This window comes from Podarcis melisellensis (genome assembly GCF_964234715.1).
Source record: "Podarcis melisellensis genome assembly, chromosome: 3".
Classification (NCBI taxonomy): Eukaryota; Metazoa; Chordata; class Lepidosauria; order Squamata; family Lacertidae; genus Podarcis; species Podarcis melisellensis.
Window position 1 is genome coordinate 90,665,155 of NC_138530.1, and position 12,808 is coordinate 90,677,962.

General features: G+C 43.7%; 1 protein-coding gene across 2 annotated transcripts in view; it reads left to right on the forward strand.

The window, feature by feature from the left end:
* NBAS (NBAS subunit of NRZ tethering complex) overlaps nucleotides 1-12,808 on the forward strand; it is a 178,468-nt gene that overhangs the window by 74,193 nt on the left and 91,467 nt on the right. For both annotated transcript variants that reach the window (XM_081905888.1, XM_081905889.1), the window contains exons 24-29: nucleotides 4,004-4,189; nucleotides 5,030-5,203; nucleotides 8,584-8,717; nucleotides 10,153-10,215; nucleotides 10,882-11,004; nucleotides 12,362-12,464. In XM_081905888.1, coding sequence (XP_081762014.1) covers nucleotides 4,004-4,189; nucleotides 5,030-5,203; nucleotides 8,584-8,717; nucleotides 10,153-10,215; nucleotides 10,882-11,004; nucleotides 12,362-12,464 — 783 coding nt within the window. The remainder of the gene's footprint in view (nucleotides 1-4,003; nucleotides 4,190-5,029; nucleotides 5,204-8,583; nucleotides 8,718-10,152; nucleotides 10,216-10,881; nucleotides 11,005-12,361; nucleotides 12,465-12,808) is intronic.

Sequence of the window (12,808 nt, forward strand, 5' to 3'; positions counted from 1 at the left end):
GTGCCGTAATTAATTAGGCAGTAATTTTAAAGAACATATGTTTTCAATTCAAGTATATATATGTAAAAGCATCCTCTTTTTAAAAAGTGATTTCCCCCCTACTCCCTCACACAGGAGGAATTGCCACGTCCAAGATGACACCTGCTGCAGGGCACGCATACACCATCTAAAGCAAAAAAGAAAAGAAAAGGGAAATTGCTTTATTATGCAGATGCATGCAAATTTAATTGAATAAAACTGTGATTAATTTACTAAGATTTCTTTAATCAGGAGACAGCCTTAATTTGACTGTTAATTATAGTGGGGCAAACGTGATATTCTCTTTTCTTTTATAAAAGAAGAGGCACGGCATTATTTCCCCTCATTTTTCATGGAACAATAACAGATCTCTTCCACGGCTCCTTAACCACAGTGGAGGAGGAGGTCTGGTTTTGAAGATAACACTAAGCTATGGTTAATGTTAACTTAAATTTATAAACCCCCAAACAAAACTAGGTTAACAAATTAATTTTAACCATGGTTTATAAACCATAGTTAAGTCGCAGGCATTTGGATGGCCAGCTAACTGTGGTTAACTAAGCCAGGCATCTCCAAACTCGGCCCTCCAGATGTTTTGGGACTATAACTCCCATCATCCCTAGCCAACAGGACCAGTGGTCAGGGATGATGGGAGTTGTAGTCCCAAAACATCTGGAGGGCCGAGTTTGCCTATGCCTGAACTAAGCCATGACATAGCATTACATATGAAACAGGCTCCTACTATCTGTTGTGTCTACCATTAAAATTGTGGATAACTAGTTGGAAAATCCCAGGCACTGAGTTGGTTGACTGCCTAAAATTGATGTTGGTGCTATGGACATTTGGTATCGAGCAGGAAATCAAATTGAACCTTAACCCCAAAGGTGGTTGCAAGAAATCTGCTTAGTTGAACCAGAACTTGGAAGAGATTGGAGGACAAGGAGAGAGAAATCCATTATTTTCCCCCAAGTTGCTTACTGAAGCATGTACTGTGTTTTGTTTTTTTTTAATCCTTGAAATAGAATCAAAGTCCAAATACACAAATGAGGAACTGAATAAGAATGCATGCTTCAGTAAGCAGAAGCTCTCTTTTCTATCTCCTTCAATCTTATTTCCCCCCAGATAACCATTGGAGTGGATGATGGAGAAGCAGGAGAAAGTGTTCTGGCATTGGCAACATTCTAGTTTCCAGCATTTATTTTATGCCTCATCCCCTACAAACTGTTTCTTTCAAAGGAATAAAGGCCTGGGAGTTGCATATAATCCACAGCGACTTACTTTTTTCTGCCCAAAACTAGCGAATTCAAATTACTGTCACCTTGGAAGTCGAATGGAATTTGTTCCAGAAGTCCGTTCGGCTTCCAAACCATTTGGGAACCAAGGTGTGGCTTCTGATTGGCTACAGGAAGCTCCTGCAGCCAATCGGAAGCTGTGGCGGATGTTCAGGTTCCAGAGAACATTTGCAAACTGGAACAATCACTTCTGGGTTTGCGGCATTCGGGAGCCAAAACATTTGTCTCGCAAGGTGTTCGACTTCCGCGGTACGACTGTATGACTTTGAAGTGTTCCTCAGAAGGTTCTGAGTTATGGAAAGTGAGACATTTGGCCAAAGGGAGATCCAAAAGCACATCATTTCTTCCCTGGATTCTTTTATCAAGGAACCTTATCTCTGTGAAAGTAAAAATAAGGACTTAAGAACTGGGTTGCTAGAGAAGACCCAAGTCTGTCAAGTTCAGCTTTCTGTGTCCCATCATCTTTGAATCAAACTCTTTTAGGTACTCAGAAGAAAGATTACAACAGGAAAAGTGTCTATGTCCTGTTTTGCATTGTGAGTAGATCTAAACCTTTTTAAAAGCCAATTTAAAGTAGTGGGCAGCACCACATCCTAGGTGCCTGTTAGCTAATTAATGTATGAAGAAGTATTTTCTTTTGTCAGTCATCAACTCGGTGGGTGTCCTCCCTTCTAGTACTGAGTAGAAGAAGAAAGAAACCCCCGTTTCCTCATGTACCTTTATGACTCTCTGTTACCGCTCCCCCTTTGTCACCTTTTTCTTCTGAAAATCCTCAAGCACTTAAGATTTTCCTCATTTTATAATACAGGCGTTTTCATCATTTTATAATACAGTTCTATGAGAACTTGGTGGGACGCAGGTGGCGCTGTGGGTTAAAGCCTCAGCGCCTAAGACTTGCCGATCAAAAGGTCGGCGGTTCGAATCCCTGCGGCGGGGTGCGCTCCCGCTGCTCGGTCCCAGCGTCTGCCAACCTAGCAGTTCGAAAGCACCTCCGGGTGCAAGTAGATAAATAGGGACCGCTTACTGGCGGGAAGGTAAACGGTGTTTCCGTGTGCGGCTCTGGCTCGCCAGAGCAGCGATGTCACGCTGGCCACGTGACCCGGAAGTGTCTTCGGACAGCGCCGGCCCCTGGCCTCTTAAGTGAGATGGGCGCACAACCCCAGAGTCTGTCAAGACTGGCCCGTACGGGCAGGGGTACCTTTACCTTTACCTTTATGAGAACTTGGAAGTTCAGCAAAGTGGGCTTGACACATAGGATAACAGTAAATGGCAGCTAGGTACACCTAGGTATATGGCGTTTCCATGTGCTCTGGCTTCCGTCACAATGCCCTGTTGCTCGAGAAGCGGCTTAGTCATGCTGGCCACATGACCCAGAAAGCTGTCTGCGGACAAACACCAGCTCCCTCGGCCTGCAAAGCGATATGAGTGCCACACCCCATTGTCACCTTTGACTGGACTTAAATGTCCAGGGGTCCTTTAAAAGGTAAAGGGACCCCTGACCATTAGGTCCAGTCGTGTCCGACTCTGGGGTAGTGGCGCTCATCTCGCTTTATTGGCTGAGGGAGCCAGCGTACAGCTTCTGGGTCATGTGGCCAGCATGACTAAGCCGCTTCTGGCAAACCAGAGCAGCGCACGAAAATGCCATTTACCTCCCCCCCCCCCGAGCGGTGCCTATTGATCTACTTGCACTTTGACGTGCTTTCAAACTGCTAGGTTGGCAGGAGCAGGGACCAAGCAACAGGAGCTCACCCCATCGCGGGGATTCGAACCGCCAACCTTCTGATCGGCAAGTGCTAGGCTCTGTGGTTTAACCCACAGCGCCACCCGCGTCCCCCAGGGGTCCTTTACCTTTTACCTTTCTTACACATAGGACAAGGCGGTTGATGATCTGTGAGTTAGATCCAGAATTGAAGACTTGTCACAGTGTTGGAGGAGGGTGGCTTCCTTGCTGCCTTCCAAAATCCTCTGCTGAGATTTGGGGTTGAATGCCAAGGGAGGTTGAGGAAGAAAGCAATCTCCCCCAGAAAGCAATCTGTGTGAACAGGATCTCTTTTCATTGAAGTTGGCTCCACTTAATTTGGGGGGTACCTACCTCTTTCAGCAGTCCCTGTTCCTTGGTGGACCATTTGGTGGAGTTACGCTTCATTCTGGATCCAGCATATTCTGGATAGGTCTGGAACGCCCTCTCTGATATATGGGGTAACCATGTGGTTCCATCACAGATTATATATATATTTGCATTCATACTTCCTGCTGTTCACTGCGAGGAGAGACAAAAAAATATAGAAATATCTCCAATGAGCTAAAACTAAGTTCCTGCTATGCTAGTTGATGTAGAAAGGATAACTGGGGTCTAAAAATAATTCTGTCCATTCATTTGTCATATATGGCTGACGGGGTTCTGGAGACAGGGGCATTACTTAATGCAAATTGCATGCTAAAAATATATAAATATATACAGTATATATATATCTGTCAAAATAAATACCATGTGTTCATTTTAAAGAAGTTATGCTGCAGTTATAAGATTCTGTATTAGTCATTCTGTATAAAATGTATTTGGACCAGTTATAAGTCGCTGAGCCGGTGGTCAAACCATATCTCTTCTCCTTTCAAGTTTAACCAGAATAAAACCAATTGCAAATGGTTACAAGCTGTGCATTTTTCTTTTCTCTCTTAAAAAATAATAATAGGTGGATTGTGCTTTGTCTCTGGTTCGACTGGGCATGGAGAGGAATATTCCTGGTCTGCACTCACTTTGTGACAATCTGGTTACATTGGAGACGTTGGTTTATGAGACTGGATGTGACATCACTCTGAGCTTGAAAGAGCTGCAGCAGATGAAGGATATTGAGAAACTAAGACTCTTGATGTTAAATGTATGTGCTCTTTTTTATCTCACAGTGGGATGGGATGGATTGGGAAGGGGCTTTTCTGCTGCATAAAATCTCATCCTGAGCAGGGTGAAGCTGTTTGCCCAACGTCCTTCAGCTCAGCCTTTTCTCTTCTTCTCTTTTGCTCTTTTAAAAATAATATTTTTATTTTCCATTTTCAGCTTTTACAAATATTTTGACAAGAAAAACAAAATCTTTACAAATCTAATTTACTTTCCCCTTGACTCCCCTCTACTCCTTTCTGTAGTTATTTATTTCGTATCTTTTTATTACTGCATATCTGATTCAAATATATTTACAAATTTTCCCTTATCTTCCCCTTGTCTCTTGCTGCACGTGTTTATATCAGTCCCCCTAATGTTTTAATTTGTTTACAATGTGTCTTCAATAAATAGCCCAGTCTTGCTTGGATTTGCACCGTCTGCACTCCAAAAAAAAAAGCCCCCAGATGCTGGTTGAGGGTGCGTGCCACAATGTTACAATTCATTAAGTGCCTTTATCCTAATTTATTTTGGTGAGCTTAAGTGTGCTTTCATTCTTGTGTGGAATTGTGGCCTGACAGCCCTTTCTGGATAAAATAGAATGAAACTGGTTCACACTGATGAGCCTGTTGTTAGTTTGCTTTTCGTAGAGAAATTTGCATTGGACAGTTCATAACTTTATGCTCACTATTTATGATACCAACCTTTTGAAAAGCATTGGGGAGATCAGAGGAAAAATATATTGCTATTCCTTTAACTGCTTTGCAATTTTAGTTTGCATTTGGCTCTTCTCTTAATGTGCATTCATATTTTTTCTTTAATTTAAAAACCTTTGCCATTTCAGTCAACGGGAGAAAGGTATGTGAAGAATGCCTATCAGTGGATGGTCCCATTCCTACACCGCTGCGAAAATGAATCTCCAGGCATCGCTAATGAGCTTTTGAAAGAGTATTTGGTAACACTGGCGAAAGAAGACCTGACATTTCCTCTGAAAATCTTTGAACATTCAAAGCCAGCGGTAAATTCAGATGATTAGTTGTGTATTCGCATGCAACCTGAACTTTTATCTCTCCTCCACCCCGCCTGAATTGCATTTGCAAGTATACTTAATAGTGCACCTTGTTTCGCTGATCAGTTTGGGAGATGGCTGTCACTGTACAGCTTGGCAGAACTGAACATTTGTCTTGTCGATACAAACATTTGTTCTCCAGACAAGGTTAAAGTGGGATTTCTAATACACGGCTAATCTGTATTGGGATGTCAGAATGTAGCTTTAATCATTAATCATTTCTGCATTTATCCGGCAGAGTGGGTATTCTAGCAGGGGGAGGCTCTCCACTGAAAGCCACTGTTCTTCTCTGTTGTGAAATCTAAATATATCTTCCATACCTTTGCCCAGCCATGCAGCATCTCTGTGTTTCAGCCTGTACTGCATCCCTTAATAAGTCCCTGCTAAGCATCTCTGTGAGCTTTTTCCTCTCTTGCATTGTGGTGGGGGAGATCCGTGAATTTTATTGGGGGCCTGTGTGAGGAATTCAATGTATCATTATGGCAATTGTTCCCCCAGCGCAAGCATTTCAGCTTGCTAGATGAAATGATCCTGCCTCTACAGTAGAGTGGCACTGGGGAGAGAGGCGTGTCACACAGGCTTCCGCTAGCAGGTTTCATTAGTTTAATCTGGCCCTGTCGTTCTGTAGAAGGAAGCGCCTTTGCTCAGGACACATGCAAAACCTGACACTGGAAGAGTCACAAGCTCTCTTTAAGGCATTATTGCTCCTGTAGGGACGCGGGTGGCGCTGCGGTCTAAACCACTGAGCCTCTTGAGCTTGCTGATTGGGAGGTTGGCGGTTCAAATCCTCGCGACAGAGTGAGCTCCCGTTGCTCTGCCCTAGCTCCTGCCAACCTAGCAGTTCAAAAGCATGCCAGTGGAAGTAGATAAATAGGTACCACTGCAGCGGGAAGGTGAATGGCATTTCTGTGCGCTCTGGCACTCATCACAGTCCTCCGTGCTCCAGTAGCGGTTTTGTCATGCTGGCCACATGACCCGGAAAGCTGTCTGTGGACAAACGCTGGCTCCCTCAGCCTGAAAGCGAGATGAGTGCCGCAACCCTATAGTCGCCTTTGACTGGACTTAACCATCCAGGGGTCCTTTACCTTAAAAAAAATGACCCCTGACAGTTCAGTCCAGTCGCGAAAGACTCTGGGGTTGCGGCTCTCATCTTGCTTTACTGGCCGAGGGAGCCGACGTTTGTCCACAGACAGTTTTTTATGGGTCATGTGGCCAGCATGACTAAGCTGCTTCTGGTGAAACCAGAGCAGCACACGGAAACGCCGTTTACCTTTACCTTTTTGTTGCTCCCATGTTGTGCAACACAGGAGCAGGGAGTGGGGACCTGCCATGTGGGCCTGCTCCCCAGTGCCCATACATACAGTCATAAATGCAGAGGTTTCTGTTCCACCCTGGAACCCTGCGTGATTGGCTCCCATCACTGCAGATAGTGCTGTGGATTCTGCTGGCTGGGGCTACTCAATGCATCCCTGTTCATCTCTCTTGTGTTGAGCAGCAGGGGAACAATAATAACCTGAAGAGAGAGAGAACTGAAATGAGATGCAGTGGACATTGTTTGTGTGGATACAACCTAAGTGTCCTGCGGTCCCTTTTTAAATCATTCGTAAATCCCCCCCCCCATAAAAACAACCCCTTAACTTCACACCTGGGGGTAGCACTTGGGGAAAGAACAAACTGAGGCGCAAATGAGAATGAAGAGCTGAAGGTGCCTGGTTTCCCTTTCACATATTTGGGAAATTGAGTACAGTGGTAGCTCGGGTTACATACGTTTCAGGTTGCATACACTTCAGGTTACAGACTCCGTTAACCCAGAAATAGTATCTCAGGTTAAGAACTTTGCTTCAGGATGAGAACAGAAATTGTGCTCTGGCGGCGCGGCAGCAACAGGAAGCCCCATTAGCTAAAGTGGTGCTTCAGGTTAAGAACAGTTTCAGGTTAAGAACGGACCTCCAGAACGAATTAAGTACTTAACCTGAGGTACCACTGTACACATCTAGGTGAAGAATGAGGCAGTAGGATTCTCAGGTGGCAGAGTGGGCTATTTCAGAACAGAACTGTGTGAGGTTTCTATTTTTGAATCCCTTACCTAAAACAAACCCCTAGCATGTAAAAGGGGAGAGATTCAGCCCCAGCCTGTCCCCTACTGTGCTAGTTTCCTACCTGCGGGAATGTACCGTTGGTTTTATTGCTATGCTGTGAAACATTCAAAAAATTGATCTGCAGGATAAAGTAGTGCGATTCATTCTACCACCTTCCTGACAACTAACTTCCTGACAACTGTCAAATACTTCTTGACAACTAACCTAAGTCCAAGTAATCAAAAAACAGCCAAAATGCTTCCAAGGTTGCTCTAAGGCATTAGGGTTTGGTAGATCTCCAGGGGCACAGGATTCCACCAAGAATGTTGTTTTTTGCCTATGTCTGTGTCTTGGTCCAGCAGTTGGTGTTAACTGGGAACTCGTGGTTGATTCTTAAAGAGCACAATGGAATCTGTTGAGAAAGTCAGGCTGCAGTCACGTTCCATTTACCCGAGAGTAAGCCCTGTTGAGCTCGCTGGGGCTTACTTCTGAGTCGACATGTATAGAGTTGGATTGTCTCATTTATTTTACACAAGCCATTTGCTCTTGATGTCATCGTTGAAAGGCAGAGGAGAAGGAGCTTTTTTGAGGGAGATTAACTTGGTCTTTACATAAATTTGTAGTAACTTTCATCTTCTCAGGGGCATTGAATTATAGCCACGGATCCAGACTGAATTCACATTCCAGCATCCTAATAGCATCTTGATAGGATGTTCATTAATTCTTTACTTTTCCGGCTGTGTACAGAAGTAGATTGGCTGTAAACAACGAGTCATGGGAAGCTAGCGTTCTGGTGCATATTGAAGTTATTTATGTGCAAATGAAGGAAATAGCATAATGCAGCTGGGGGGGGGGGGAGCAGCTTTAGAATTACATTTTTATTTTAATAAATTGTCTGCTGAAAAATATTGTGATTTGTGTGTGGGTGCGTGTTTTTAAACGAAACTAGAAATACCTTGTTGTTCCAACCGGCTACTGTGATCGCTGGTTTCAAATGAGCTTCCATTGCCAGTTCTGTAATTATGAAAGATATTCAACGGAGAATTATTAAAGAACCAGGAAGGCCTCTGCAATTAACAGAAATCACTAAATTGCCTTTATGGTTGTAATTGTGCTGTTCAAGAGCCGGTTGTCTGTCACACAGAGATATGGAAGAAAACAACTCCAAATTTTGGGCTGGGGGACACATACGTACTTACAGACCGTACTCTACTGTATAGCAATGAATATAGCGTTTTCTTGTTCTCCCAGTGTCAGCAAAAAATAATTTCGGATCAAGACTTGTTGATGACGATTGCGTTAGACTGCATCTACAGCTGCCAACGTGATGACCAGCTTTCTCATTGCTATGATATCTTAGAATGTCTCCCCCAGAGAGGTTATGGGTGAGTATTGACATGTCCCATTGTTTTTTTTTCAAATAAAAAATGTTGAGCTAATAGAAATCTTTTACAAATGCTGGTTTTAAACAATTAAAATGCCAATCAGTATTCAAAGAATGATGTGCACTAATTTATACAATCCGTACAATCTAGTGGTAATTGCTGACCACCCCCCACCAAACCCTCATGCTTCAGAGCGCCAGTGTGGTGTAGTGGTTAAGAGTGGTAGACTCGTAATCTGGTGAGCCGGGTTCGCGTCTCTGCTCCTCCACATGCAGCTGCTGGGTGACCTTGTGCCAGTCACACTTCTCGGAAGTCTCTCAGCCCCACTCACCTCACAGAGTGTTTGTTGTGGGGGAGGAAGGGAAAGGAGAATGTTAGCCGCTTTGAGACTCCTTCAGGTAGTGATAAAGCGAGATATCAAATCCAAACTCTTCTTCTTCAGTCTGCAGCTGGGATTACTATGTGCTGCAATGCTCTCCACATGTAGAAAGCCTGGATAAGAACTTAAATTTCAGTCAGGTTGAGAAAACAGGGAATGCAATGCCATATCCTTTTTTTAACAGTTTGGCACCTTGGTCACTCCATCCTGCTGAACTGTTCATGTGTCAAGTTCCCTCTGGGTGCCATCGAAGTTTAGGCAAGTTGTATTGCCCCTCCTAACTGGGCTACTCCGCCCTTGTGGGAAGAAGAAATCTTGGCTACGCAGCCTGTCTCTGTAGCCCCATCCACTGGTCATGGAACTAATGGACTAATGGAATTGGGTGAGGAGGAAGCATGCAGTCTGAGGATCACTCCCACCTTCACTGTGGGAAGATTGGAAGGGAGTGCAGCGGTACCTCGGGTTAAGTACTTAATTCGTTCCGGAGGTCCGTTCTTAACCTGAAACTGTTCTTAACCTGAAGCACCACTTTAGCTAATGGGGCCTCCTGCTGCTGCTGTGCTGCGGGAGCACGATTTCTGTTCTCATCCTGAAGCAAAGTTCTTAACCTGAGGTACTATTTCTGGATTAGCGGAGTCTGTAACCTGAAGCGTATGTAACCTGAAGCGTATGTAACCCAAGGTACCACTGTAATGGGTGATCTCCACATAAGTCATACTCAGAAAAGACTAATTGAAATCAGTGAATGTTCATTGATTTCAGCAGATCTGCTGTGAATATGACTTACCGTACTTTTCCGTGTGTAAGACTAGGTTTTTTGAATGATAAAATAATATAAAATAATTGGAATTGTCTTATACAAGGGAATCTCTCTCCCTCCCCCATTTTCTCGATTTTTAGTCCCCCCAAAAGGGAGTGTCTTATATACAGGGGGGCATGTTATACACGGAAAAACACAGTATTTGGGATATTACTCAGTGGTGGTTTGTATTACATTTTTTTCATAGTATGCAGAATATACAAATTTGTTTTTTTTGTTTTGATATATCCTTTCAGTCCTGAAACAGACATTACAAATAACCTTCACGACAAAGTTGATGAATTGGAACAAATTCTTAGGTAAGAAATGCGCCTTTCTTCATTCATCTCTTCCAGTACGTTTTCTTTATTAACCTAGCGCTAGGTTTTACAGTTCAAAATGCCAGGATTATTACAAAAGAGAGCTTGCAGGTCAAATATTACTGCAGGCTTAGTGGAAATTACTTTTTGGACCTTGACCTTTCCATAAACACATGTTTATATCCAAAGGGGTTCCCCCCTCCCAACCTGTAACATTGTGAAGGGTAATGTAGCATTGTGACAATATAGTTAACACAAAGAATGAAAAAAAAGGCCCTTCATCTAATTTCTTTAAAAGGCTCAGCTATATAAGCTGTTTCATTGTACTACCCCACCTCCCGGAGCATCTCCTTATAAGGTTCCAGGGGGGCGGGGCGTGGATCAAGTTTTACATTGTTTTATGAAATATAATGATATGGTGCTAAATATTGAAAACAAAATGCCTTCTCAAATGGTATGTGTGGCTGGGTGTGTATTTTTTGTATAACTTGAAGTCATCATTGTTCAGTGGATAAACATCACCATCCCTCTTGGTTTCGGTTTCAGTCTTAAATATATATTTATTCAAATTTTACACATAAACAATAATTTGCAATAATGGCCACAGGCAGGATTTAAGATTTGGCTGAATGGCTGATGATGCTTTTATGGCTACTGTTATTTCAGCGTATCGGAAATCTTGGAGAAGCACGGACTCCAAAAGCCTGTATCCTTTGTAAAAGACACACAGGACAGCCCAGAAGAAGCACGGAAGCTGATGATTCGATTGACCAGGCACACAGGCCGCAAGTGAGTAACGGATGGCGGCACACAAAATTATGAGCTTTAATGGTTGTTTGGTACCTTCGTAGATGAAATGTTGTGCGTGGCTTTTCCAGGTCAGAACATGAACAGCTGAAGCTGTGGTCTCAAGCAGGAAAGACAAACAATTCTAAGGACAGATTTCTTTGTAAACATGTCTTTAGCTCCTCAGGAGGCAACTCAGTTGTTTGCTTCACAAGGAAGATGGTTTAGTGGTGGTAAAATTCCCTTGGATGCCCTTTGTCAAACATAAAATAATTGCTCATGACACAAGCAAAAGTGGCAGATTCCAGCACGTCTTCTCCTTGGTTCATCAAAACACAAATCTTGCCCCATTGTCAAGGATCCATTGCCCATGGTGTGCAGAGCAGAATGGTACCACTCTCTTGATGGAGGCATGGCAGAGCAATTTAAACCTTTCAGAATGTAGGCCTTGGGTTAGATGATCTCCCAACACGTAGTGCTAAGTGGAATATGTGGACGGGAAAATGTCTGCTTGTAAAACATGACCTTTCTTTCCTCCCCCGTGCCACCCAACCTGTTCTGGGCAGTGGCGCCAGGTATATGGGCTGGAGGCAACTTCAGATCCTCCAATATTTTTTAGCAGGGGGCAGCCCCCCAATGTTGAGGGGGCTACCACCCCCTGCCACCGCCTGGCAACCCAGCCCCAACTTCCACCCGGCAATTCAGGAGCCAGGCGGCGTCTGAGACAAGCGCAGAGGGCGATCTCTGTGCTTGTTTGTCCCAGTCTGGTGCACGCCGGTGGTGTCACGTGACATGTTGCATGACCCTTCCCCTTCAATGTGGGAGCAAGTCATTGCCCCTGGTTCTGGGGTTCTCCTAACCTTGCAGAGCAGATTTTTATTTTTATTTTATTTTCTTGAGGGGGGCAAGTCCTGTTGGGTTAGTGGACCTTGTTCCATGCATGCAACAAGTTAGCTGAATCCCACCCAGTATGTGTGACTGGAGGGTTTGGTCTGAAAGCTTTAGGGCTGGGGGGAAGGTGTGCAAAACTGTTGGATAAGAGATGTAACTGTGAGCCACTAAGTTGCTGGATGAAATCTCCCTTTGGTCATGGACTCACTAAGCAACCTACTCTCTCAAGCTCAGTTCTCCATCTTTCAAATGAGGATAATAATTCTTCTCTATCTTCCCAGAATGTTATAAGGACTGCTGAGCTAATCTGTGTCTAGGTGTTATAAGCACCAGTGTTGTTTTTCTACGCGTGAATGTACTCTTAACCTTTGGGGTGATATTTTAAGAGTTTTAAGATGGAAACATTTAATTCTGGTAATCACACTTCTCGGAACCTGCTTGTAAATGTTCGCTTCTTTGTGTCTTGCAGGCAGCCCCCTGTTAATGAGACACACTGGATGGGATTGTTGCAAGATATCCTGGAAATGCAACAGAATGTCTACACATGCATACAACCGGACACTTGCTATGAGGTGAATCTTGCTGCTTTTCAGTATGTTTTTGAATACATTTACAGTGGGTGGAATTCTAGGTAGTTCAGTTTCATACCAGCATTTTGCTTTATTCAGAATCTGTGCCAGCAGATGTACAATCCAATTTAAGTGTTTAAATAGATGCTGAGTTTTCCTATCCTTGAACATGCAAATCATGCTGGCATCAAGCTTTCTTGACAATAGTGGTAGTTTCTACGAGATCCAGAAATCCCATTGATGGGGAGTAGCCTGGTTTTGTTTCAAGACACCTAAATTCTAAGGATTTCCATAGCTAGGGTTTCATAGACATAACTCTCTAGTCCTTCATACTTGGGGACTGGTGC